Here is a 25,899-nt window from a genome sequence, read left to right on the forward strand (position 1 = left end):
TATAACCATTAAAATGTTAGGATAGACTTAATTTGTCTTTTCATGCAGTGCACTTTATTTTTATGTCTTTTATTAATTTTGCTATGAGTTCAGCTGTGTTCATAAGGAACTGACATTCGCAGACATCCCTGCTTGTAGGTGTAATAATCCCAAGATAATTCCTTCTTCAGATTTGCAGCAATGAATACACTAGAAGTAGGGTTGGGTTTTATTCTTTTTTTTTTTTTCCTTTACCAAATATTCTTTGCAACTACAGGTGTTCAATTAAAGGCTGTTAGACAACTTAAACTTCTCAGAAGAATACAAATAAAAGCTGTTAGTGAAGTAAATATCTGTTTAATTTACAAACATCAGTAGCATTACTGATATCAGTCCAAATAAGACAAAGCACACTGCATTACACATGTACATCTAACTTTTTTGTTTTTGTAAAAAAAAAAAAAAAAATAATAAAATAAAATAAAATAAAATTGAAAAACATCTGCATTTTTACAGGGTACCCTGGGTTTTACTGAGAGAAGAACACAACCCACTATTAATGATTACCAAATCTACATTATAGTTTAGCAGCAACATGTTAACATGGGGAACATTAGGGCAGTAAAGTAGTTTTATTATTTGGGTAAAGTCACAGTTCTTGATCGCACAGCCTTTTTTTCTTTCTTTCTTTTTTTTTTCTTATAAAAAAGGTAAAGAGCTTCATGGGAATATTAATTTATAAAGGTCTACTTTCTAATGTCATTTTCTACATGCCATCTTATTTTCTGTAAGTACTGTATACAGGGAAAATTAACTTCTCTACAATTGCCATCTAGTGTAAAGACATTTTCTGTCATACATTACAGGTTCTTGGAAGGTGTCCTGAATATCTGTGGTACGTGAAAACTTCAGATTGTCATCACTTTCAGATTCAGTGACACCAAGTGGTCAGATTCTAAGGAAAAGAAAAAGGGAAGGGGAAAGGGAGGAAAAAACAGACTGAAAACATTTACCCCAAGACGACATGCTATGTTAGTTCTATTGCAAAAAATCCTGATTTTTAAGTCCTTTTCTTTAAAAAAAAAATACAAAAATACTGGGACAAATATAAATTAATATATATTAAAGCATTGAAAAACAGTAAAAGGGATGGCCTAAAAGGGTTAAGTACAATGTACTTTGATACAATAAATATTTCTCAATGAAACTGAATACTGTATAGAGTTGTTTTAGAACTCATAGAAACAGAAATCCATATTATTACTAATTTATCCATCAATAATCTATTTTTATCATCCCCCAAACATTTATATTACAAAAAATTAATACTGGAAAAGGGCAGATAAACACTTTTTGTATGCTTCTTTTGCTAACATGCTGACATAAAAGTATACATCATCAGGAGATTTCAGGATTATAGTATATTCTCATATCTCCCATTTCCCATCCACTAAATGGGACCCCATCTTCTCAAGATGCTTAATAATACCAAAGATAAAATGTATTTCATACAATTGTTATTTCTGTATAATCTGATTCTTTTCACTCATAATGCATCCTCATCCATAGGTAAGTGATTGGTATGATCTGTTAAGACAATAAAATATACTGATACGAAAGTGAAAAAACAAGCCTCATGTTCTGGCCAACATTTCATCTCTGAGCTGTTAAGTTGAAAGTCAATATGTATAGTGTCAGTGTATCTTCAGCATGTTATAAAGAAGAATCCGTGTTAAAAACAGTTAAGTTTCCCATCACTGTTGCAATGTTACCGGGTCTTTTTTTTTTTTCCTTCAAAGCTCCTCTTGGTTATGAGAAGTCTCAGTTCAAGCACTTGAATCTTTTTTCAAATGAAGAAAAAGTCTTTATTCTCATAATAAAAATAAGTCTGTTCTGTATTTTACAATATATTTCAAATATTTCCACTATGAAGCATTAATTAGTCCGACACGGTCAATAAGTATACAACATTTTCAAAAGACAAGTGTGACAGGGACACTTAGGAGGGACAATTTGTACAGCCACACTTCACCACTTTCTCAACCTCATCTACAAATGACGACCCATCAGTGCATTCAAAAGAGTATTTCCGTCTCTTGCTCCTTAGTGGTCCACAGCACTGCCCGGTTGAACATCCTCCTTTACATTCTAGTCTCGATACCTTCTTGGTCGTCTGGCACGCAGCATACCCTTGCTGCTTTTGGTAGTAATCTCGGATTCGTTCCCCTCGACAAGAGATTTCTGCAGAAAACAACATTTAAAATAAGAGATACACTTTTGAGATACAGGTCACAGAAGGGTTGAGATTGCTAAAGAAGATGCTGTGTTTCTAATTGTGGTTGGAATTGATATTTTAAAGTTTGACTCAGGCTGCATAATGGGAACTAGTGGTTCTATCAAACATAATTTGATTAATGCTGAGTTTTATTTCCTATACCTCCTATTTTCAGTAAAGTTTATATTATGTATATGTAAACCATAAATACAAAGCTATTACAATGACAAGAAAATTGGAAGCTTAAATCCTTTCCTCTTTTATGAAAATACACATCTTCTGTTCCTACATTGCTAGCAGCTGGTTCTATTTACCATAGGGAAATGTTTCAGAGAGCATGCAATTTAATTTATTAGACCTGCAGTTTAATATTATTCAATCTGTTATTTAATACAAGTTACATTCCACTAACTTCATAAATTACTGAGGTATAAAACCAGCTAAAAATGAGACATCTGTTTAAAGTTCTACAACCATATTCTTCTCTTCTATTCAGATCTATGTACAATACAAAATAAATGCCATCTGGGGTAAGGGAAAGAGGGAGAGGGAGAGCTTTGATAGACAAAGGAAAAAGAAAAAGGTAGGGGGAAAAGTCATCCTGTTTTCATCCATCTCACCTGCATAATTCGCTGTGATAAATCAGTTGAAGCTGAGAGGTCAAAAGTAGAGTTTGTGATAAAACTAGGAGCAGAATCATTGGATTTGGCTTCTCAGTTGCAGAAGGCAGAGAAACAATAAATACAGAAAGATACAGCAGGTAAAAGGTAATAGTTAAATATAGTAAAAATGTGTTTCTGAACAAAGGCAAGAAAAAATGTTTTCATAGCAAAACATTTGATGAAAAATCTTCAAAATGTAAATAAATTCATGGGAAAAGTTTGATTTTTCTCTCACTGAGATAAAGTCTTATGGTCAAAAAAAAAGCAACAAATGTGTGCATTGTGGGGAAAAAAAAAGTTGGTAATGTTGGCTGTTCATGTTTTAATAAAACAAACCTTTTTTCTAAGACCAAAACAATAACATGATTTTTTAATTATTATTATTTTTACCTTTATCACAGCTGTCCCCCGTGTATCCGCTGCTGCATTCGCAATATGGTTTTCCAAGTCCTGAAAGCCTGCATTTGCCATGTTTACACCTGATGGATTGGCAGGGGTTAAACAGCATTTCGTCTTCATCACAGAGGACTCCCCCATGTCCCTGCAGGCATTTACAACTGTATGAAAATGCATTGATTGGCAAGCAGGTACCATGCACACATCTACAGGGGAAACAAGCCCAAGAGAATAAAAATAAATTATTCATCAAAGTTCAGGCTAAGCAACATTAACTACAAATACTTTGGACTGTACTCAGAAGAAATTGCTTTTTTTTTTTTCTAATGGACTTTTTCAGTGAGATGCAGTGAAGTGGTTTATAAGCTTCTTATAATTGGTATGCAGGTTTACACAAAACAAGCGGCAGTACAAAACTCTGTCTCACCAGAAAACAACCACTGTAGATGTGTTATGGAAGAATTTTATAGTCCACAGTTATTAAATTCAGCATTTCCTGTCTACCTAAATTTGTACCATGCTTTCAAGAACACAGCAAGATCAAGCCCAAATGTAATCCCTTAGAATTAAGTAGAGAAAAGGATACTCACCTGAAATTCTGTTATCATTTTTAAAAGCATATTGTCACTCATGAAGCATGGGGCTCCCAGCACAAAGACAGGTCAGATACTTCCTAGCTAAAACTTTTCTGTTCCAAGCAATGCCAATTTCAAAGCTGAACATGTGTCCTAACCCATCCTCCCCCCCCATTAAATGCAGTAGTCTGCACTGAAAAGTGCCATTGGCATGGTCATGTAACGTATGAGCCAGGTCTTCATGAATGGCTGGCAGTACTCATCTAGCACTTGTGCAGAAACTCACACTAGATGAGGTTGCATATTATCAGGTCTCACCCAAATGATTTAAACTAGCTACTCTCTCCGTTGGGCTGTTGTAAACATTTGTGGCAGGCTCAAATTTGTTTTCAGTCAAAAAGGCTGTGAGTTAAGCTGCATCTTTTAAGTTCTGATTGTACATTATGGGAACACACAGCTAGTCTTACTTCTCTGAGAGAGGTGGTGTTTCCCAAAAGAAAGATGTCTAATTACCTGTTCCTAGGTGTAAGCTGAGGATTAGGGAAATTGATCTTCTGAAAACATCACCCAGGACTTGCAATAATAACACTTCCCTTTGTTCGTTTGGTGGCACACGGTCAATAACTTTCTTCCTAGAAATAATGTCATTTCCTTTAACTGTTGCCTCACACAAGTTTTCTATGTACTATTTTGTAAGGAGACAGCAAAGATTCCTCTGCAGGAAGGAATGCAATCCTGATACTCAAGGTCATGGTCACTGTAATGTTTCTCCTCTCTGTACTGTAAGATCCCTGAGCCCACAGACTCCTTAGCAGTTTGTGGCAGCCACATAAATAAGTGAAAAGCTTTGGATGAAAAAAAAAATACATTTGATCTAAAATAAAATGCTTTGTTTCAATATGGAAGATTAAGAAAAAATTATATAAAGTGTCATTTCATAGTAAAAGAAGAGTTCTGGTAAGAACTTCTCATTTTCAAATTTTTTAGATAATAGTATTTCTGGAAGCTTTTTCCTTTGTACTTTACTCCTTTAGTACAGTAAGAATTTTGGTAAAATTGAAAAGAATGCACAACATATTTTAACTTTGACAAACTTGAATTAGCTATTAAAAACCTTTTTTCAGTTTATAAATGTCACCAAGTTCCACTCATTGATGACAGCTACGCTACAATTCTCTATCTGTACCCTTATTCTGCCCAAGTGCTTTACCATGGTGTTAACTAGAAAGAAAAAGAGTATGGGAAGACATTCTCAACACAGGATTTTCAAATGGTGCAACACACAGCCTCCATCCACATATCCAGTTTGGGATTAAACACTGTAGATATGAAACACTTTCAGGACATCTGATTTATGAAGCTACTCAGGCAACACTGATATCACGTCATATTCTATGCATGCTGTTTTAGATATCAAAGCAATCTGTGTCAGGATCTTTGGTAAAATTCTTCCTGACTTAAAGATGATTAAATCTTAGCTAATGCCAGATCTTTTACTTTTGCTTCCACCTGTTCTTTGAAGAATTTCATTAAAAAAAAAATCATCTTCAGACCGTACTGCAAGGAACATCAAGCTAAGTGCAAACTCTCAGGCACAGTTTCAGCTTATCTAATTTTAGGTACCTATGTCAGGCACTCATTAGATTTGTAATTGCCATAGGCTCCCCACACACTCAAGAAGAAAAACAAGCTTATCCATAAGGTGAGTAGACCACTTGAGGTCTAATTTACTCTTCAGAAATGTGTTTCTTCCTTTAGCAAGCAACTATCGAGCAAACTTTGGTCACTTTGTTCCTAACTCAAGCATCTTGGTTTATGTAAAATAAATCAAAGTCCTAAGCTTTTTATGGTGTGCAAGGATCTCTAAAAGATCTCCTACATTTTCAAAACAGAGATCACAGTAGAAACTCTGTTTCTCAGATAAAGTGGAACATCTTATTGTACTAAGCAGACAAAATGCACTTATTCAATAGGCAGGATTTAGAGGTGCATCAAGAAATCAAACTCCCCAGAAACTAAAGAACAGAAACCTCCTTCATTCCAAATAAAGAATTTTGGTTTGGCTTTCTCTGCTAAAAGCTCACAGCACTATATACAACTGAAACAAAAACAATACTTGCAAGAGCTAAAATACTAATATTGTGCTCACTTAATTCCATCCATGAAAGAAATTCCAAACTGTATGTATCTGATACTTGCCAAGTTTTGTAATTCATGGCAAGAAGTACTCAGTTTGGGTATAGATGCGTATAGTTTTAAGAATCTATATATAATCTAATTTTTCAAGGATATTTCAAAGAAATTATCTGGGTTCTCTTATTATAGAACTTAATGGTACAGATCCTTATTTTTGACTCCTAAGGTATAAAATGGATGTGATAGACACTGCATTTATATTTTTTAACCTGCTGTGACTTTCTTTCTTTCTTTCTTAAGCAACTGTAAAAGCGAACAGTGTAAGAAAGAAGATTCATAGACAATGAAGTGCTACAACGATATGCCTCAAAATTTCACTGCTATGGCTCTGGGAAGAGTTCAAAACTCAATAGCACTGAAACAGTCCATAACCAATGTAAACAAAGCATGCTAACTAGTGTATAAAGCTTTAAAGGGTCAGACTCTCAACACACACTATGTCAAAAGACTACTTAAATGTAATTTTATATTGGAGTCAAAATTTGCCTTATTAGAATGTCCTAGCAAACTCAGGGCACTGGTCTTCAAAAGTCAAAAACTATATAGGCCAGAGCACTAAAAAAGTCCAGGCCGGACTACTTTACCCTTGGAAACAAAAACAAAAAAAAAAAGAAAAAAAAAAGAAAAAGAAAAGAAAAAAAAAAAGAAAAAAAAAAAGGTGTTTGCCAAACTGCAGCAAGGACAGTGGGACAGTGGTAAGGGTAGACAGAATGATATCTTTGTTGTGCGTGACCAACACAACCTGAAGTACTCTGAACTTCTGAAGTTTCTGATCTTCTTGTGCTGGGAGATCATGAGCCAAGAAATTTTGTCTCTGTAGCAAATCGATAAGATAAATACACATACATATAAATATTTTCATATCTCTATATAGATACACACATATATATAGATGACCCTCTCTATAAACATAGATAAAATGTCCAACATAAAATGTTCTTTTAAGTCTACAAGAAGAATTAGCACACACATACTTAAACAGAAGTTTACCACAAAGGTAGAAATCTATTTTTCAGCCAAAACATGCGGTATTGTGGAAATATGAAAACTATTAGAAACATCCATTGTATCAAGGTTTTACAACACTTTAAAGACTAATAATAACAACTGTATTTCCTAATTTCTATACAATTATAATCATTTTTTTTCATTTGCAAATTCTTTGAAATTATTTTTGTGTTAAGTATCATACCAATAGTTGCACGTGCATCACCATAACTCATTACATAACTAGCCAGTATAGAAGCATGTAAGAGCACAGACTCCAATCATATCCCATGTTAAGGCTTTAGGCAGAATTACAGTGTGATGTGTGTATCTGCTCCCCTAAACAGGGAACTTTTCCATTAAGTTTACGGAAAGAATACACTATAATCTGGATGTTGTTTTCACTTCTACATGCTCAGCATATTTTGTTTCTTGTTGAAAAAAAGTGTGAACTTTTATGAAAAAATATACATAAGAGGATAATTATATGCATATTACACTATTGTTCTGTCTTGAGGAAGGACATACTTATTTCCGAGACATGGGTCATTGGTTTGTTGATCACAAAGTGGTCCAGTCCATCCTCCTTCACACTCACAGGAAAAGCCTGACTGGCTGGTAGCATGGCATGTTCCATGCACACAAACTTTCTTATGACAAGGCTCGCAACCTGGCAGAATTCCCACTTGCAGTGGCACGTTTCTGAAGTCCTGGAGTTCACTGTTGATATACAGATTACGGATGCAACCATGGAAGCTTGTGCCATTCTGGCCCGGAGACTGGCGTAAAGCTGCAATGTTATTTTTCACAGGCATGCCTAGGAAATGAACAATAGCAAATAATCAATACATTTTTGGTACGGTTTCCATTCCATACCCTTTTCCCTATTTTTTAATACATTAAAAAATATACTTATTCCTAATTAATTCTGTGCAGATATTCAGCCTACAACAATGTGCAATGAGCTAGCATTTGGAAAATGTCCTGGTTGTCAAGCATGCATGAAAACCAACTCTAAAACTGTAAGTCTTACGCTCCAACTAAAGAGATGGATATAGGAGTTCATACAGGAAGCTCACAACTATGAAACGGTTTGAGTACATGACTGTTTTTGATGTAATGCAATTAAGTCTAAGATATTGTCTGAATCTTGAAAAAAAAATTGTTGAAATTTAGCATTTTACAAAAATCATGCATCAACTGCTAAGATGCTCAAATCCAGAAGAATTTAGTAGGACCAGGTCATCAATTTGGAGCTGGCATACACATTTCAAATGTGAAATTTTGCTAGTGAATATTTTTTAAAAGAAAAGCTCAAGTGAGGGAGGTTTCATTACTTTCAAAAATACTTTTGTTCAGCGTGCCCTAAAAGAAGATTAATAAAAAAGTCACTCATAGTTTATTACCATTGCAATCAAAGATAGACAATAATAACAATAATTCAATATCAAAATACTTATTTGTAGGTATTTCTAGGTAGTGCAAAGGCTCATTATTTTCAGAATATTTCCTTTGTTGTAGTCTATAATTGTAAGAGGTGGAACTGGAGCAGGAGTCACACGTATGTAATTTAGTTATCATTCCTTTGGGTTACTTTAGTAATTTATGACAATTCATCAAACACTACTCTTAAACATTGTTTCTTTTTTAAAATAAAGCTTTTTCTCCTATTATTCTGCCTTTCTATTTTTTTAAACTTATTGCCAACATTTTGCCCTATATTAATTAGTCCTTAAGACATTAAATTCAAATAATTAATGCACAAATCTTCAGTGCCTCCTGAGACTAATAAGTAAAGGAAATCAAAGTGTATTGAGCATTAAAAAAAATTTGGTTACCTGAAAACAAATATGTTCGTTAGCTGCACAGGTGAATTCATAAGCAAAATTAACAGTTTTAATTCTGGTACTTAGTAAGATAACAGCCAGAGAAAGAACTAATGTTCTGCATTGTTGCTCCTTAACCCTGTAAACTTCTAATGTTTTTATACAGTTACTCAGAATGAACAGTTAAGAGTACTGTGGAATGGCTGTGCAACTGAATGAAGTAGACCTGCCTTTCATTTACATGTTATTATAATTTCATTGGGCTATTCTACAGTTATTATAGGAATTAATAATATCGTATCTATACTGCTTAAGGCTTAATCTTCTCTGATCTTATCACCTAAGTAAAATAGGCTTAGGGCTATTATATTAAAGGACTTAGACTGCAAACAATCATTAATTTTCATTTCCTCAAAACTATTTGCTGTATTTCCAAAATTCAGAGTCAAGGCAAAGTCATCATGGACTCTTAACCCCAAAGTTTCCCTTGAAAGCAATGCTCAGCAAACATATAGCCATATGACTTCAGGTACCTAATAGGAGAATAGATGCACTGAATTTATCCATTGCAAAATAAGTACATTAATGCAATGCTGAACTAGATATATGCAAGCGTCAGGAATTTTAGATATGACTTCTGGGAAGCATATAAGAATACATCACACAATATAATATGAGGTATATGACATATGTTTCAGAGAAATTTTTCTCTATGATCTCTAATGCGGAAGACATTTTGAAACATATATGCAAGCTTTTAGCCTGTACAGTTTATACTTCTAGCAAGTTAGCAAGTGTTAGAAGACCAAAATGTGTGCAAATGCTTCTCCTTTTCTTTAGAAATATTTCTTTGACAATTTTTAAACAGAAGTTCTTTATTCTTTGGGAAAGAACTGCCATGAAAATGATGCAGATATATTTCAGCTGTATTTTCTGAAAGGTAAGAGAGCATCTTTGGCATTGTCCCTCCTTTCCACCCTCCTTTATACTTTTGGTCACAGAACCTGCTACAGGTGAATTATCAAATCTACTGCCCAAGGAGGCAGATGGTAAGGGCTCCATTAAATAACAGGCATACAATAATACTGTCAAAATAAAGGACACAGAGAAGGATATAGAGAAGGAAGAATACAAAGAATTAAATTTAAAGGAAACAGAGAAGGCAGAATTACTGAATGCCTTCTTTGCTTCAATCTTCACTGCTAAGACCAGCCCTCAGGAATCTCTGACCTTAGAGACAAGGGAGGAAGTCTGGAGAAAGGAGGCCTTCCCCTTGGTTAAAGAGGATCAGGTCAGAGATCTCTTAGGCAAACTTGACACTCACAAATCCATGGGCACAGATGGGATGCATCCACAACTGCTGAGGGAGCTCATGGATGTTATTGCTAGGCCACTCTCCATCACCTTTGAAAGGTTGTGGAGAACAGGAGAGGTGCCTGAGTACTAGAAGAAAACCCCTGTCACCCCAATCTTCAAAAAGGGCAAGAAGAAGGACCCAGGAAACTACAAGACAGTTAGCCTCACTTCCATCCCTGGAAAGCTAATGGAGTCACTCATCCTGGTGGTCATCTCCAAGCATGTGGAGGATAAGGAAGAATAGCCAGCATGGGTTCACCAAGGGGACATCATGCTTGACAAAACTGATAGCCTTCTATGATGGAATGACTATTATTATCTTATTATTGATTTACTTATTATCTTGAATGTCGTCACGAGGCACTTGAAGGGCAACCAGGCGATCAGGCCCAGTCAGCATGGGTTTATGAAAGGCAGGTCCTGCTTGACGAACCTGATCTCCTTCTATGACCAAGTGACGCGCCTGGTGGATGAGGGGAAGGCTGTGGATGTGATCTACCTTGACTTCAGTAAGGCTTTTGACACTGTTTCCCACAACATTCTCCTCAAGAAACTGGCTGCTCGTGGCTTGGACTGGTGTATGCTTCGTTGGGTTAAAAACTGGCTGGATGGCCGGGCCCAAAGAGTTGTGGTGAATGGAGCCAAATCCAGTTGGAGGCCGGTTACTAGTGGAGTCCCCCAGGGCTCAGTGCTGGGGCCAGTCCTCTTTAATATTTTTATCGATGACCTGGACGAGGGGATCGAGTGCACCCTCAGTAAGTTTGCAGACGACACCAAGTTAGGTGCGTGTGTCGATCTGCCCGAGGGAAGGAAGGCTCTGCAGGAGGATCTGGATAGGCTGGAGCGATGGGCTGAGGTCAACTGTATGAAGTTCAACAAGGCCAAGTGCCGGGTCCTGCACCTGGGGCGCAACAACCCCGAGCAGCGCTACAGGCTGGGGGATGAGTGGTTGGAAAGCTGCCTGGCCGAGAAGGACCTGGGAGTACTGGTTGATAGGCAGCTGAATATGAGCCAGCAGTGTGCTCAGGTGGCCAAGAAGGCCAACAGCATCCTGGCTTGTATAAGAAGCAGCGTGGCCAGCAGGTCTAGGGAGGTGATTGTCCCCCTGTACTCGGCTCTGGTGAGGCCGCACCTCGAGTACTGTGTTCAGTTTTGGGCCCCTCGCTACAAGAAGGACATGGAGGTGCTCGAGAGAGTCCAGAGAAAGGCGACAAAGCTGGTGTGGGGTCTGGAGAACAAGTCTTACGAGGAGCGGCTGAGGGAGCTGGGGTTGTTTAGCCTGGAGAAGAGGAGGCTCAGGGGAGACCTCATCGCTCTCTACAGTTACCTTAAAGGAGGCTGTAGAGAGGTGGGGGTTGGTCTATTCTCCCACGTGCCTGGTGACAGGACGAGGGGGAATGGGCTCAAGTTGCCCCAGGGGAGGTTTAGGTTGGATATTAGGAAGAACTTCTTTACTGAAAGGGTTGTTAGGCATTGGAATGGGCTGCCCAGCGAAGTGGTTGAGACGCCATCCCTGGAGGTCTTTAAAAGACGTTTAGATGTAGTCCTTAGTGATATGGTTTAGTGGAGGTTTTGTTAGTGTTAGGACAGAGGTTGGACTAGATGATCTTGGAGGTCTCTTCCAACCTAGACGATTCTGTGATTCTGTGACTAGCTGGGTGTATGAGGGGAGAGCAGCGGATATTGTTTACCTCGGTTTCAGTAAGGCTTTTGACATGTAATATCCTCATAGGCAAGCTCAGGAAGTGTGGGATGGATGAATGGACAGTGAGGTGGATTGATAACTGGCTGGATGGCAGAGCTCAGAAGGTTGTGATCAGTGGCACTGAGTTTACTTGGAGGCCTGTAGCTAGCAATGTCCCCCAGGCATCCGTACTGGGTCTAGTCCTGTTCAACTTATTCACCACTGACCTGGACAATGGAACAGATTACACCCTCAGCAAGTCTGTGGATGACACAAAGCTGGAAGGAGTGGCTGATACCCCAGAAAGCTGTGCTGCCATTCAGAGGGACCTCAACAGGCTGGAGGTCTGGGCCGCGAGGAACCTCATGAAGTTCAACAAAAGCAAATGCAGGGTCCTGCACCCAGGGAGGAATAACCCCATGCACCAGTACAGGTTGGGAGCTGACCTGCTGGAAAGCAGCCCTGCAAAGAAGGACCTGGGAGTCCTGGTGGACAGCAGGTTAACCATGAGCCAGCATTGTGACCTTGTGGCCAAGAGGGCCAGTGGTATCCAGAGGTGAGTAGGAAGAGTGTTGCCAGCAGGTTGAGGGAAGTGATCCTGCCCCTCTACTCAGCCTGGTGAGGTCTCACCTGGAGTACTGTGTCCAGTTCTCAGCTCCCCAGTATAAGAGGGACATGGAGCTACTGGAGCAAGTCCAGCGGGGGGCTACAAAGATGATTACGGCACTGGAGCATCTGTCATATGAGGAGAGGCTGAGAGAGCTGGGCCTGTTTGGCTTGGAGAAGAGAAGACTGAGAGGGGATCTTATCAATGTATACAAATATCTGTAGGGTGGTTGTCAAGATAATGTGGCCGGACTCTTTTCAGTGCTGCCCAGTGACAGGACATGAGGCAACAGGCACAAACCGAAACACAGGAAGTTCCATCTGAATATGAGGAGACATTTCTTTACTGTAAGGGTGACAGAACACTGGAAAAGGTTGCCCAGAGAGGTTGTGGAGTCTCCGCTCTTTGGTGATATTCAAAACCTGCCTGGATGCAATCCTGTGCAATATGCGCTTGGTGACCCTGCTTGGCAGGGGGGTTGGACCAGATGATCTCCAGAGGTCCCTTCCAACCTCAACCTTTCTGTGTGATTCTGTGAAAATGAGCATCTCATTAAGAAGCTGCTAGAGCAGAGCAGCTGCAAATGAAAAGCAGCTGATGCCTTACCTGTGTCAGAAATAGCGACTTCTGTGAAACAAGATGTCACTCTCAACTAGTAAAATATGCTCTAATTTCTGAAAGTAGAATATGAAGTATCAGTGAAGCCTGTGACCCCGTTGAAGAGAGAAGAAAGTTTCTCCCTTTAGAGTTCTTACCAAAAGCCATAAGCTTTCAGTAAGATTTATTGAGATCTATTATAGAAAGACTGAAAAATATCTAGTGTGTGGTCTGACCTCAAAAGAGAGCCACAGAGTTGGAAAAAATGTCACACACACACATACACAAAGGTATAAATTGATTACCCCCCTTTCTGTAAAAAATAGATTAAATTACCCCCTTCCCAACCAACCAAAATAATCGTGACCTAAGAATAGCTTTGTCAAAAGAGAGAGAGAGAGAGAGAGAGAGAGAGAGAGAGAGAGAGAACCATACAAGGACTTGCTGTCAAGTCTGAATTTCATTCATCCTGCCAGCTGAGGTGATGCTTACCAGAAATGCCATTTTAACAGAAAGGTGATAAGAGTAAGTGTAAGCTACATGATGATATAGGTGTCAAACTAAGACTTTGGCAAAGATAAGAATACTGCATAAAATTCTAGTGAGAATTTGAGTTCTTAACTGAAGGAAATGTGTGATCAAATTCTTTAAAAATTCTACATAGATTTGGGTACAAAAAAAATGAATGAATCTCAAAAAGATGAGTAACATAAAAATAAAAGAGTGAAACTTAACAACTTAACCATCTGAAAAACTTTAAGATGATAAATATAAAAACATAAAGAACATAAAAGCTTTTTTTTTTTTTCTTCATCTTGTAATAACACTCTTCTAATAGTGATTTTCATTCTGTTTTGGACCAACATTTTCTACAATAGCTGAAAGTATTTTTCTGCTTGGAGCCTGAATGTGAAGAACAGAAATAGAGGGAATGCAGGACATCTCTAAAGCATATGCTTCATGATGAAAAAAACTCCTGCTCTTAGGAATCAGACCACTGTAGAAAAAGGTCATTTCTGAAAATAAATTCTTTTGATACTTCAAGAGGATGATGCAGATTAATGTGATTCTTCTAATGGAGACCTGCAAGGTGAAGATGCAAGGAAGAGAACCATGTGTCACAAATCAACAAGTAAGTGTTAGCACTAAATGTTTGTACTTGGCATTTCATTAAAAGTTGCCCACAACAGACAGGGCAATCATTCTGTACTAATCTTAATTTTCAAGAAGTTGTAAAATTGGTCTTAGAAGTCATTAAACAACAAATGGATGTTGACAATAAAATAAGGAAGCACACAGTGTCTTCTGAGAATACAGGACCATCTCTCCTTCCAAAAAATGTGACACAGAACACTATGTAAATAACACTGCAGAAATGATGCAGATGAAAAAATAGGTACACTTCCACAACTCAATCCTCCTTTGAAGATGTGTGACACAAGGCAATATTAAAGGCAGCTCATATATTTCATAACATCAGTTCTTTTCTTTGCTGGTATGAGGAGCAATGAGTAACATTGAATTATATCTTGTACTTCTTTTCATCTTAGACGGAAGGAGGCAATGACCAAATCCAAAAAGATGTGACAAAAAACCTGAAGTGTTCCAAAGAAACAGGGGTAACTTTTAGATACAAAACTCATCCCTCATCACTTGCAACTGAGGCACTTGTTTCTCTGGTTTTATAGGAGAAATAGACTATTCTTGATCAGAATGGAAGGAATTTCTGTTTGTCTTTCCCATTACAAATAAATCTAAGAAGTTGCCTTGAGGTCTTCTGTATTTAGAAATATTAGAATATTTAGAAAGAGGATAAATAACACCTTTGATAGAGAAAATAAGTGACTGATGAACGTACTATTGGTAGCATAACCTTTTTTTTTTGCACAGAGTGAACATGCTCAAGTCAAAAAAACTTAGACACAAAAGAGTTTTTAAGAATTGGACGACATTACAATGATAAAGACAAAGAAAGTATGTATTCTTCTTACAGAAAGAACAGATCAGAAGGAGACTCCTTAGAGGTCTCCTGTAAGAGTGTGAGGTTAAACTAAGTAGAAGTTGAAGACTGGTAGAAGATTGACACTATTTAACAACTATGCTGAAGCTCTGATCATTAAGAATGGCACCTACTACCCAGGATGGTCAGAAGGCACAAAGTGGTGGCTGAAGTTTTTGACTCTTAACCTAGGTTATGCAGGCCCATCAAAAATTCAGCAAAAACTGCTGTTTAAAAATGGGCTTGAATCCATAGTTCTATACAGTAAATCGCAGAAAATAATCAGAAATGTTCTATGTTTATCTACACAATAACGTAATACCAGTTTTACTGAAAGAATGATTTCTTCTCAAACCAAACCAAACCAAACCAGAAAACTCCCCAAACAACCCTGCCACATACTGTATGGCAACTATCCAGTCTCTTCCCTTGTTACCAAACCAAATAACCAGTAACTCTTATCCGCCCTAAGCAATAAGATCTCAAGATGGAAATTATACTTCAAGACTTTATACTTTGCTATCATTTCCTGCAGATACCTGTACAGTGAAATAGAAATGTAAAACATGACCAAAACAGAATGCTACAGTTCTACACTTTCTGAATAGGCATTACTGAATCTTCGGGTAGCTAAATGATGTGCACTTCTTCATTACAATAAAAAGCTACAATGAACAGTAGAAACTTACAGAATTTTGCAGTGGGCATCACATATCCATACTGATTAAATAGCAACAGATACAGTTTATGGGGACATGCTTCATTTTTCAAGTAAAGTCAAAGTATAAGGGCATTATTTATTTTTAGAGTACTAGCCACTCTTCCAGTTCTATTTGTTAAAATTGAAACTATTGAGACCAACTGCTCAAAATTCATTTTAAGATGTTATCTCAATGAATAAGTCTCTTACTATGTATTTATTAATGTATATTACCAGACTAAATTAGCTGATTCTCTTACCTCCTACGTACAGTGGAGAGTCAAAATTCAGAGTGGACTGCTTGGACAAATTGGTAATTATCTTGGGGCTTCCTCCATCAACAGACAAAGACAGAATCTGATCCATGGCTAGCAGCTCCACAATGTGGAAATTGCCATCATTAATAGTTTCCACACTGCAAAATAAATATTATACATTTAATTCTGGTTAGAACCATTCTGATTTTCTTTCACTTTAATTGTTAATACAATTTCAGAACAAAACTTCTCCAGGAGTACAGTTTCTGGAAAACTAGATTATAGTAGGACACGCAGGCATGCATAAGAGCCAATACAATGTTATACTCCTTCAATATCACTCTATTAGTAATATGTATTGTAGTTATTAATAGCCACTTTTCATTGTCATTCCTGTCTTCATCAAATCATGAACTGTGAAAATACAGACGATATTCTAAACATGAGTTGAAATACATTTACTAGGCAGAAAGCCAAACACAAAAACAGTTTGTATTTCCTACACAACGATGTGATTTTTCAATATATGTGTGTATGTATCCTACATGTTGCAAAGTAGTGAGTTTACATATTCTGCAAGTATGAAGGCTTGAGTTGACTCCAGTGATATATAAACCTATAGTTTCATGGAATATTGAACAACATCTAACTTTAGGCCTGCCAGAGAAAATCACATCGTTGGTCTGGGCAGCTCTATTGATGCTAGCAATAAGATAATTTGTAGTGTTTATTAGGCCTGGTTATTTCTGTGTTCAGTTTCTGGCTTGTACTGTGAATGTCGTGGTGTTTTTGTTGTTGCTGTTGTTTTGCCTGTGTATACCATTTCCTTCTGCTTACTAACAAGATATGAACCCACTATCAGGAGAATGCCTGAAATGTTTCATACAGAGAAGACTTTCTTCAAGTGTGGTACTTATGCTGTGCATGGACAAGCCTACACATTAATGTTGCTAAGTACAAGAAATGGCTGTCTGTACTTATTAGCGTCAATACTATACAGCAAATATTTAAGTGCAGGGTAGCTACTCTGCACTTGAGCACAATTTAGGTACATCAGAGAAGCAAGTCTCTGAATTGAGTAATTCCAGGTCTGAATACAGCATTATACTTGTATTACTTCTAGCCCATTTTTAACTGAAGAGTTAAGAGCTGAATGTATGACTGTATGGAAGTTATGACAATGAGCTGTAGTCCAGAGACCAGACATAACCATTCCCATGGCAGCATCTATTTGCTTTAGAATGCCATCAGATAGGTTAGCTTAAGCCTTTGAAATGTAAATTAAATGAACCAATTGTATGATGTTATGCTGAGATGGACAGTCATATAGACAGTGAGCTCTTCTTATTACAAAACCAGTATAGAGGAAAAGGATTATCTTCCTAAATCTCTGGGCAAAAATCAGACAAATTACCTTATAACATCTTTAATGATGTTTTAATTAACCTAACTGCTTTTGCCCTGGAACAGATCAGAAGCACTCACATAGTCGTTTACAGCTGTGATACATTAAGCTGCTTCTTAGCTATTTATTACCAATTTCAGCTATGTAGACAAGTCCAGACCCATATGGATATAAGATCTGCATGGTAGCATGCATGTTTTACATACGCTGAGCTCTACATGAAAGGACAAACACACAATGCAGACACTGGCAGAATAAGCAGTTTTTGAGAATGGACAGGAGGGCGGACCAACTGAGAGTTTCAATGTGGCGAAGAAAAAGGTGGAGTTTATCATTCCTAAAGAGTATGGTCTATTCAAATATTCAAATCATTAGAGGTTGCTTGCTGTGGTCGAGCAATAAGAAAAGTGCCAGGATAAATTTAACACATTTCAATGAATCCAGTAAAAAAAAAAAAAATTTGTTACAAGAATTAAAATTGGATACGACTTTTTGGCTCAAGTAAACAAGAAGCCCAGATATAATGTTCTTATTCCAAGGCAACTTATGTTAGTTTACAACTTATCAACCTTTCATACTACAGTATTTAAAATGATGAGAACAACACAGAACATGTGTTTTTATAGAAAGAGGTCATTATTCCAGGGAAGTATAAAACATAATGTGTACAGAGCATGTGTTTATTAAAAGCTTCTAGTTTTTAACTGTTTCACTGGTAAAAATTTACTGCAGAAAGAGGAGCTCTCCTAGCTAAGAGTGGTTTAAATTAAAGGGGAAATAAACACAAAGCATATCTGTGCAATATTTCCTGCCAATGCACTTACACTACTTCTAGCCCATTTCCCATTGGAGAATTAAGAGCTGAATGCATAGATCCTAATGAAAAGCTGTAACAAAAACTGTTTTAAAGCTTCTGGAACTCTGTAGAAGAATAATGATTTGTGAAGAAATATTCCCATATTTCCAATAAATATATGATGAAAACTGCTTTACAAAATGAAGAGGTTATATATATATATATATATATATATATACACACATATATAAAAAACAAACAAACAAAAACATTTATAATTTAAAAATTGATGTCTAGACCGAACAAAACCCAAGTGGATCAACTTTTCCAAATTAACCATCTCCAATGAATTAATGTTCATTATTGATCTAGACACTGCCATCATCTTATCTTGTTACTCATATTTACTTACGAGTGCTTTGGGGATGATGGCTCTTTCTGCAGTCAACTCCCATTGGTAAAGCAGTTCTCATTCACTCTACAAAGCTAGACTGCTGTTATTGTTCATTGTCCATATTTATCACGATTAAATCATCTGTTTGCAACTTTGTTTTATTGCTACTACAAGCACTTCTGCAGGCTTTACAGCTCCCACTTGACTCCTTCTCAACGCACCATTTCTTGACTGCCATTTATATAGTAAAACTTTATTTTAACTTGGTTTAATCTCTCTACTCTTTCTGTTGTTGTTTGTTTTTGACCTCTGTTTCAGGCATCTCATCTTTGGTTAGTGAAATACAACTTGCCTATTCTTTTTTGCAATTTTAAATTTCTGTTAAATACTTAAATCCTCTGTAAAGTCAAATCATATTTTTAATATACAACAGTATATACAATTAAAATTACATATAAAAATACATATAGTATTTCCACAGCTTAAACCATCTCATGGAACTGTAAACAAAGTTTTAAATCATATATTGCATCAGAAAACAGAAGCAATCTTCAGATCCTTCTTGTATAAGGATATGATTTTATTAATCAACTTAATATTGTATTTATTTTTTTTTTCCTGTGGAACACTACTAAAACCACAGTTCCCTTGCTGTTATTACCTAAGAAAGTTTAGCATTGTTTCCCTGCTACATAGATTTAAGATTTTGATTTTATATTGCCGTTTGGGTGCAACCATTTCTAAAAATCATTTACTTTCAATGTTATGTCAGAACAGTGTCAGCTACTAGAATCTCCAGCAAGCGAATACTCACTAGATAATAGTTTTACAATGCAAGATGTGTAAATACAGAAAAAAGAAGATTTGGGGAAAAGTAATATTAATACTCCCCAATTACTTCTGAATGTTTTTGTAACAATAGGCAGATCAATGACGAAGTGATGCCTGTTGTCTTTTTGCTCACTCTTGCAATGTCTGTATGCAAATCCTTAAAAAGAGTGACAAGAAAATCTGGGAAATTCAGTTAGTATTTTTTTCAGAAAATCAGAGAAATTTGACTTAAGAAACAGATGTGGATTCTATCTCTTGATGACTTTGGAAGCAAAAAACATTTATTTTTCAAGGGTAGTGCCTTTTTTAGAATCAAATTTTTAGCTTTCTCCTCCCTTGCCAGGGAAAAGTCCCACTTTTTAAGCCTGCCTAACACAGAAGAGAAGAGAAACTAAACTGCCATTTCATTTCTGCTTATGCAGTATAGTTCTGCACTTTACCCTGCACACTAGAAAACTATTTGGCAGTAACATCATGGGGAAAAAAAAACACAACACTTTCACATGTGAGTTTTACACAAATGTATAAATATTCTGCTGAAAGGCTAACTCAGTTTTAATGGATCAAATAATGTATTATCTTTTTGACATATGTGCATTATTTTCCAAGCAAAATCATGTCTTTTGGCAATATGTTTTAATTATGAAATATCTGAAAATACATTAAATTGCATGTAGTAGTTCTTTTAACCATTTATTCAAAATACGTGATTTTGATATAAAAAATGAAGACGTTTTGTTTCAGCTACTTTTTTTTTTTTTTTTAAACCTGTGTTCACCTGTAAATTGCAGAGGCTGGATAAGATCCTGTGTCATAACTGACCCTCACTCTACCACGGTACAGCTCTACTGCTATATGATCTTTATCGCCTTTGTAGAGAAGGATCCCACTGTCTTCATCCGTGGCAATCTAATTAAAAGAAAGAAACACTTAGAAAGAACTAAAAATATTAAATCAAAATGCTGTAGTAAGTGAATTTCTGAATTTACTGCTATAGCCTATTACTTCACTGTAAAATTCTTCCTTCATTGACAACATGACAAAATTCTTTCTCTTCCAATCAATAAGCCCATCTACTTCAGTATGATAGAGTTATTTGCGTGTTCTTATATATTTTTAGCTCAAACTGTGAAAGGCTGTTTAAGTGAGCCAATACACTGTGGGTATTTTTCCACACTATGAAAGATTATTTACACAATTTTCCAGATCAGAATCTGCAACGGAAGCAATCTTACCTGCAGAGTGATATTGGTTTGGGGGCGTATCTTAGCTGAAGGAATTTGTAGATAGGATTCTTTGTTGACAAAATTTATACTGATCAGTTTTTCACATTTCTCACCCTGGTAGCCTGATAAACACTGGCAGATTGGTTCACTCTCTTTTATAATACACTGGGCTCCATTTTGGCATTCATAATTATCACAAGGACTGGTGCGAGGTAAAACCATTGGCGGCGAAAACTCACAAAACAAGCCACTAAATACAAATAGAAAAGTCAGTATTTCAAAAAAATAAAATGTGACTTTTAGAAAGACATACATGTTTTTATTGTCTTCAGATCTTCCTCACCTGTATCCTTCCGGGCAAACACATGTATACCCATTAACTGCGTCAGTACACTGTGCTCCGTTTTTACATTTGTTGTCCTGGCAGTCATCAAAGTCAATATCACAATGTTCACCTACGTATCCAGGTGTGCAATCACATCTGTGAAACAGGAAAGCAAGTTGGATAACACAGTGCCTCTTAATAATAGTGTGCTTATGACAAAGCTAAAGACCTACTGAATTATTTAAAACTTGAGGAAAAAAAAATCATTACTGTGACTTTGTATTTAAAAACTATGTAGCTTAATCATGTTATTATTTGGAGAATCAATCTACAATGCATGGAATCCAGGTTTCTACTTATACATGCTTACTCATTATCTGACATTATATCGAATAATTTGTGTCTTAAAATCTAGAGAGCCCTCATGAATCATTTTGACAGTTCTTCTTGGAATTTATGAGTAATGCAGAAAGTTAAGGGATGTGGTAAGTGGCTGTGAACACTAAAAATAATCAATTATGCTTAGTTGCTGAAACTGAGAAAAATAATCCAAGGTTTCTGTTATACTGATGGATATTTCCTTTGTCAACTGAGCAAGTAGGATTGGGCCAATGATCCATTTATTCAGTTTATAGGTTATTCATAGTTTTTTTTCCACTAGAAGCTCAACCAGACCAATAGCTGCATGGTTAGTGAACTAATGGTAAGTCTCAAAACACACCCTATCCCTTCCCTGGGACCCAAATCCCCACTGGACTGGAAACTTCACATTATCAAAATAGTATGTAATTTTACTGTTGTTGTTGTTTTGATTATTATTTTATTTTTTGATTATTATTATTTTATTTTTTTTTACTCATACAACTCTCATTGTTAATGCTAATGGCATTTCTGCAGGGAATTCTCATATGTTAGATTGAATGAATGCTCAGAAGTCTGTGAAAAATGAATGGAAAAGATTACTAATTCATACATTCACATGTTTTTCTTTTTATTAAGATGTATGTGATTGATTTCATTAGAGCTTGTGATTCCCTTCTTGAGGTTGTTTCTTCTTGTATCTAAGACTTGCTCTAAAGAGCCAAGACTCATTTCAAATAGCTGTGTAATGTTACATTAAGTACTTCAATAAAGTATGTCCCAATTTTTACTCAACAAATATGAATCAGAAAATGGAATGAAGAATATAAGGCACACTATTAAAAATCTAAGTGAGATACATGCTTGAAGTTAATGCATGTGTTAGTTTCTGATTTAAAATCTCAGAAAATGAGATTTTAAAGATGGAAGATTAATGAACTGGGCAGTCAAGTATAACATACCAAACTAGGTTTACTGAAATGACATGAAGATAATAAACATAACACAGACAAACTTAAATCCAACAGGTTTTCTATTTTCCAGTTTAAAACTATCAACTTCATTTCATTTTCATATGAATATTTGATGTATTTGAATATTTTTTGCCACATTTTAATAACACATTGTTTCATAAGTAGTAGGAATGATTATCATTCCTAGGTAAGCTGATTCTGGGACAAGAACATACTGTGCATAAAACATGTGCAAAAGCTGCAGGTTTCCTGAATTTATTAACCCAAAGCCTATTAAAAACACTTTAAAGTGTGTGTACTAATTAATTATAAGGATATGGTATAATTACAGATTAGTTTTCTTGGGAATTAACTTTATTTTATACCTTTCAGTGTGCCTTCGTAATAACCTCTTTCACAATTAATTCTCAGAAAGCAGTATAATAATTCCACTTCAGTTAAACATAATTATTTTCCTACTGGCTAAGCTACTACAAAGGTTTTGTATAGACAGTTACGTAGACTAACTGCTCTATATTTTGTTCCTCTTTAAATTCTGACTGAAATTAGAACTGTTAAGGATCTTTTAATTCAGAAAACATATTTAAGATAATAATGTAGATCTACCTGAAAATAAATGGGTCTATACTACCACAATATTTGATGATAGTTGAAACCAGTATTTTGAGAATAGAACGTACTTCCAATAAAAGAAAAGAAGTTGAACAGGATAAATAAATAGAAATTTAGACTCAGATAGATCGTGACAATATTTTAAACTTACTTGTAACCTTTGGGTGTCAATATACACTTTGAGTCATGTTGGCAAGGATTCAGGTTTTGAGCACAGAAATCTAGTTTCTCCTCACAGAGCTCACCTGAAATGTAATGTATGTTGTCAACTCAGTGAAAACACCACAGTGACCTGAAAATAACTGTATTTTAAAAGTAACTGCTATGATTTTTTTTTTGTTAACACTAAAAAAATACATACCTCATGATATAATGAATACATTTCACACAGAAATATTCAGATTTGTACTATAAGTAATGTATTCCCTGAAAAAACACCTGTTAATATTACTGTCTGACAATAAAATTCCAATTACCCAACAATGAAAACTTGCTTTCTACCTTTTCCTAATTGACAATCCAATATACCACAATTATGTGTTGTCATAATATGTCATAATATACCTGTTCTGTGAAAAGAAAAATAATTCCCTGCTGTTAGAAGCTTAACATGGGCTGGATAATCTATAAAATATTTTAATATGGTTAAAATAGGACCTCACTGCAACTTTTTGAAAAGTAAACACTTACAGGTATGTAAACAGATCAACTAATGTCTTGTTCCCTAACTAATCAGAAGATACCATGAATAGTGTCCTCACAAATTTTATCACTGGTTTGTAAAAGAAGTATAATTATTCTAGCATCCATAAGAAGAATATACGTATTTTAAACCCTATACCTGATGAATTTAGAGACTCGTAGATCTATTGGGACCTAAAACTATGGAAGGAGTAGGGTTGCTCCTTGTTATTTGTCAAGTGAGTAGAGAAATTGAACTGTGCACCAAAATGAGGAAGAAAAGAGCAGAAGATAGCAGATGTCTTCAGTGCTCAAGTCAAACTTTAATTCAGGAAGAACAATACTTAATATCCCTCAGTTTTACTCAGCTAAGTGTGGTGCTGGCCAGCAGTATAGCTAGATCACAGCATGTTTAAGGCCGCCTGCCCCAACCCTCTGCTCAAGCACAGCCATCCAAAGCAGGCTACCCAGAACCATGTTCAGGCAACTTCTGAAGATCTCCAAAGAGGAGACTCCACAGCCTCTCTGGGCAACCTGTTCCAGGGCTCTGTCACCTGTGCAGCACCGAAGTGCTGCCTGACGTTTAGACAGAAACTCCCGTGTTCCAGTTTGTGCCCATTGCCTCTTGTCTGGACACTGGCCACCAATGAAAAGACCCTGAATGAGCAATCAATATCTGCTGGAAGGCAGCACAGTACTGAGGATGAGGACAACATCATCATGAGTACAGTGGGGGAAAGAAGAAAGGCAGACCATTTAGGGACACATCTTGGGTAGAATCACCAACAGGTGGATTGGAAAAAGGCAGAAAGGTACAGGATAATAACATCAAAATGGAGTTCTAGAGCAGGAATATGAATTAAGGTACCTTCCAAAATACATATGCACGTATATGTGTATGAACAAGCTCCTCAGCTACTACTGTCATTAAGCAATAACGTTTCTGACATCTTAAAGTGCTTCTTGTCAAGTTCTCAGAGTGCTTAGCACAACACAGAAACTACTCTCTGTCTTACATGGGCTTTTTTGGCATTACAGAAGTACACGTAATAATAAACTGAAAGCAACAGTAGATGGTTAAATGTCTATTTGTCTTGCCTTTTTTTTTTTTTTTCTGGGGTTGGGGTGTGTGTGGGGGGGCAGCTTCAACAGATCCTCCTTAGAAAGCTGTCATTTCCACAGCAAGCATACTTACATACCATTGTTTAAGACTACATACTATCATGACTACTCAAGACCTCACATATTATTTCCAGAACTTATTTCTTAGGATATGTAAAATTTATTTCAAACAGTAGAAAAACAAATAAAATTTAGAGTTGAGGAACAGTCCCCATTAGCAGCAATGTCAGAGAAAAAGGCAAAACTGAACAAGAGCCAAGATGGTTGTGCTGCATAAAAACACATCAGTAATATATATGTTAAAGTTTTATAATGCATGGAACCTCGCTATAACCTTGAACATGGATAAAAAAAGAAAAACAGCTAGAAAAGTGCATCACAGCCATCTGGCAGGGGAAAACAAAAACAAAAAACAAAAACAAAAGATCCAGACTGGCTCCACTGGTTCCACACAAAGATTAAAAAACAAACAACAAACCAAATATTGCACCTTACCAATTTGCAAGTAGAGCATTTTCCATACAAAACCAAATAAGCGTTGAATTAACACAAGACAATGGTGTTCAAGCACAGGCTATTTAACAGACCTCAGGAAAGCTGTCAATAACAATGTGATAGTCAATATATTTAGGAAACTGAATGAAGATCAAATAAAGGCCACTGAAGATGACTAATACACAGGATTTAAATTCTATCCTCAAAGCCTCTTCAAACTCTCTATGGACTTACTAGTCTTGAAGCGTGAAACTGTTATGGCTAGGTCAGTGCACAAAGAATCCTGAAATACCAGGGATTCTTAGCATCCCATGATATATCAAACAAAAACCAGATCCGCTTCTCTGTTCAAAGGGTTTTGTTTGAAGTAATTCTTCACATAGTCTTTAGTCAATTTGTAGAACTTGTAGCAATGGCTAAAAGCCATTTAAAGGCCGTCAATATTTCAGAGCGAGATATTGTTGAATATTGAATAGAGAATTCAGATTTTCAAGAACATGCAGAGGAACAAGCAAAAAGCACTTTTTTTTTTAACTTAGTTTATATGCATTCCTATGGATTAGAAATGTATATGTATGCATA

At 36.3% G+C, this 25,899-nt stretch overlaps 1 protein-coding gene across 2 annotated transcripts in view; it reads right to left on the reverse strand.

The window, feature by feature from the left end:
* Nucleotides 1-203: 203 nt before the first annotated feature.
* SLIT2 (slit guidance ligand 2) overlaps nt 204-25,899 on the reverse strand; it is a 261,157-nt gene continuing 235,461 nt past the window's right edge. For both annotated transcript variants that reach the window (XM_035554559.2, XM_035554545.2), the window contains 8 exons: nt 23,171-23,264; nt 21,092-21,229; nt 20,758-20,998; nt 20,301-20,431; nt 16,100-16,254; nt 7,599-7,887; nt 3,307-3,518; nt 204-2,220 (listed from right to left, as the gene is read on the reverse strand). In XM_035554559.2, the coding sequence (XP_035410452.1) occupies nt 1,979-2,220; nt 3,307-3,518; nt 7,599-7,887; nt 16,100-16,254; nt 20,301-20,431; nt 20,758-20,998; nt 21,092-21,229; nt 23,171-23,264 (1,502 nt within the window). In that variant the 3' untranslated portion in view covers nt 204-1,978. The remainder of the gene's footprint in view (nt 2,221-3,306; nt 3,519-7,598; nt 7,888-16,099; nt 16,255-20,300; nt 20,432-20,757; nt 20,999-21,091; nt 21,230-23,170; nt 23,265-25,899) is intronic.

The sequence above is a fragment of the Cygnus atratus genome, chromosome 4 (assembly GCF_013377495.2).
Source record: "Cygnus atratus isolate AKBS03 ecotype Queensland, Australia chromosome 4, CAtr_DNAZoo_HiC_assembly, whole genome shotgun sequence".
Classification (NCBI taxonomy): domain Eukaryota; kingdom Metazoa; phylum Chordata; class Aves; order Anseriformes; family Anatidae; genus Cygnus; species Cygnus atratus.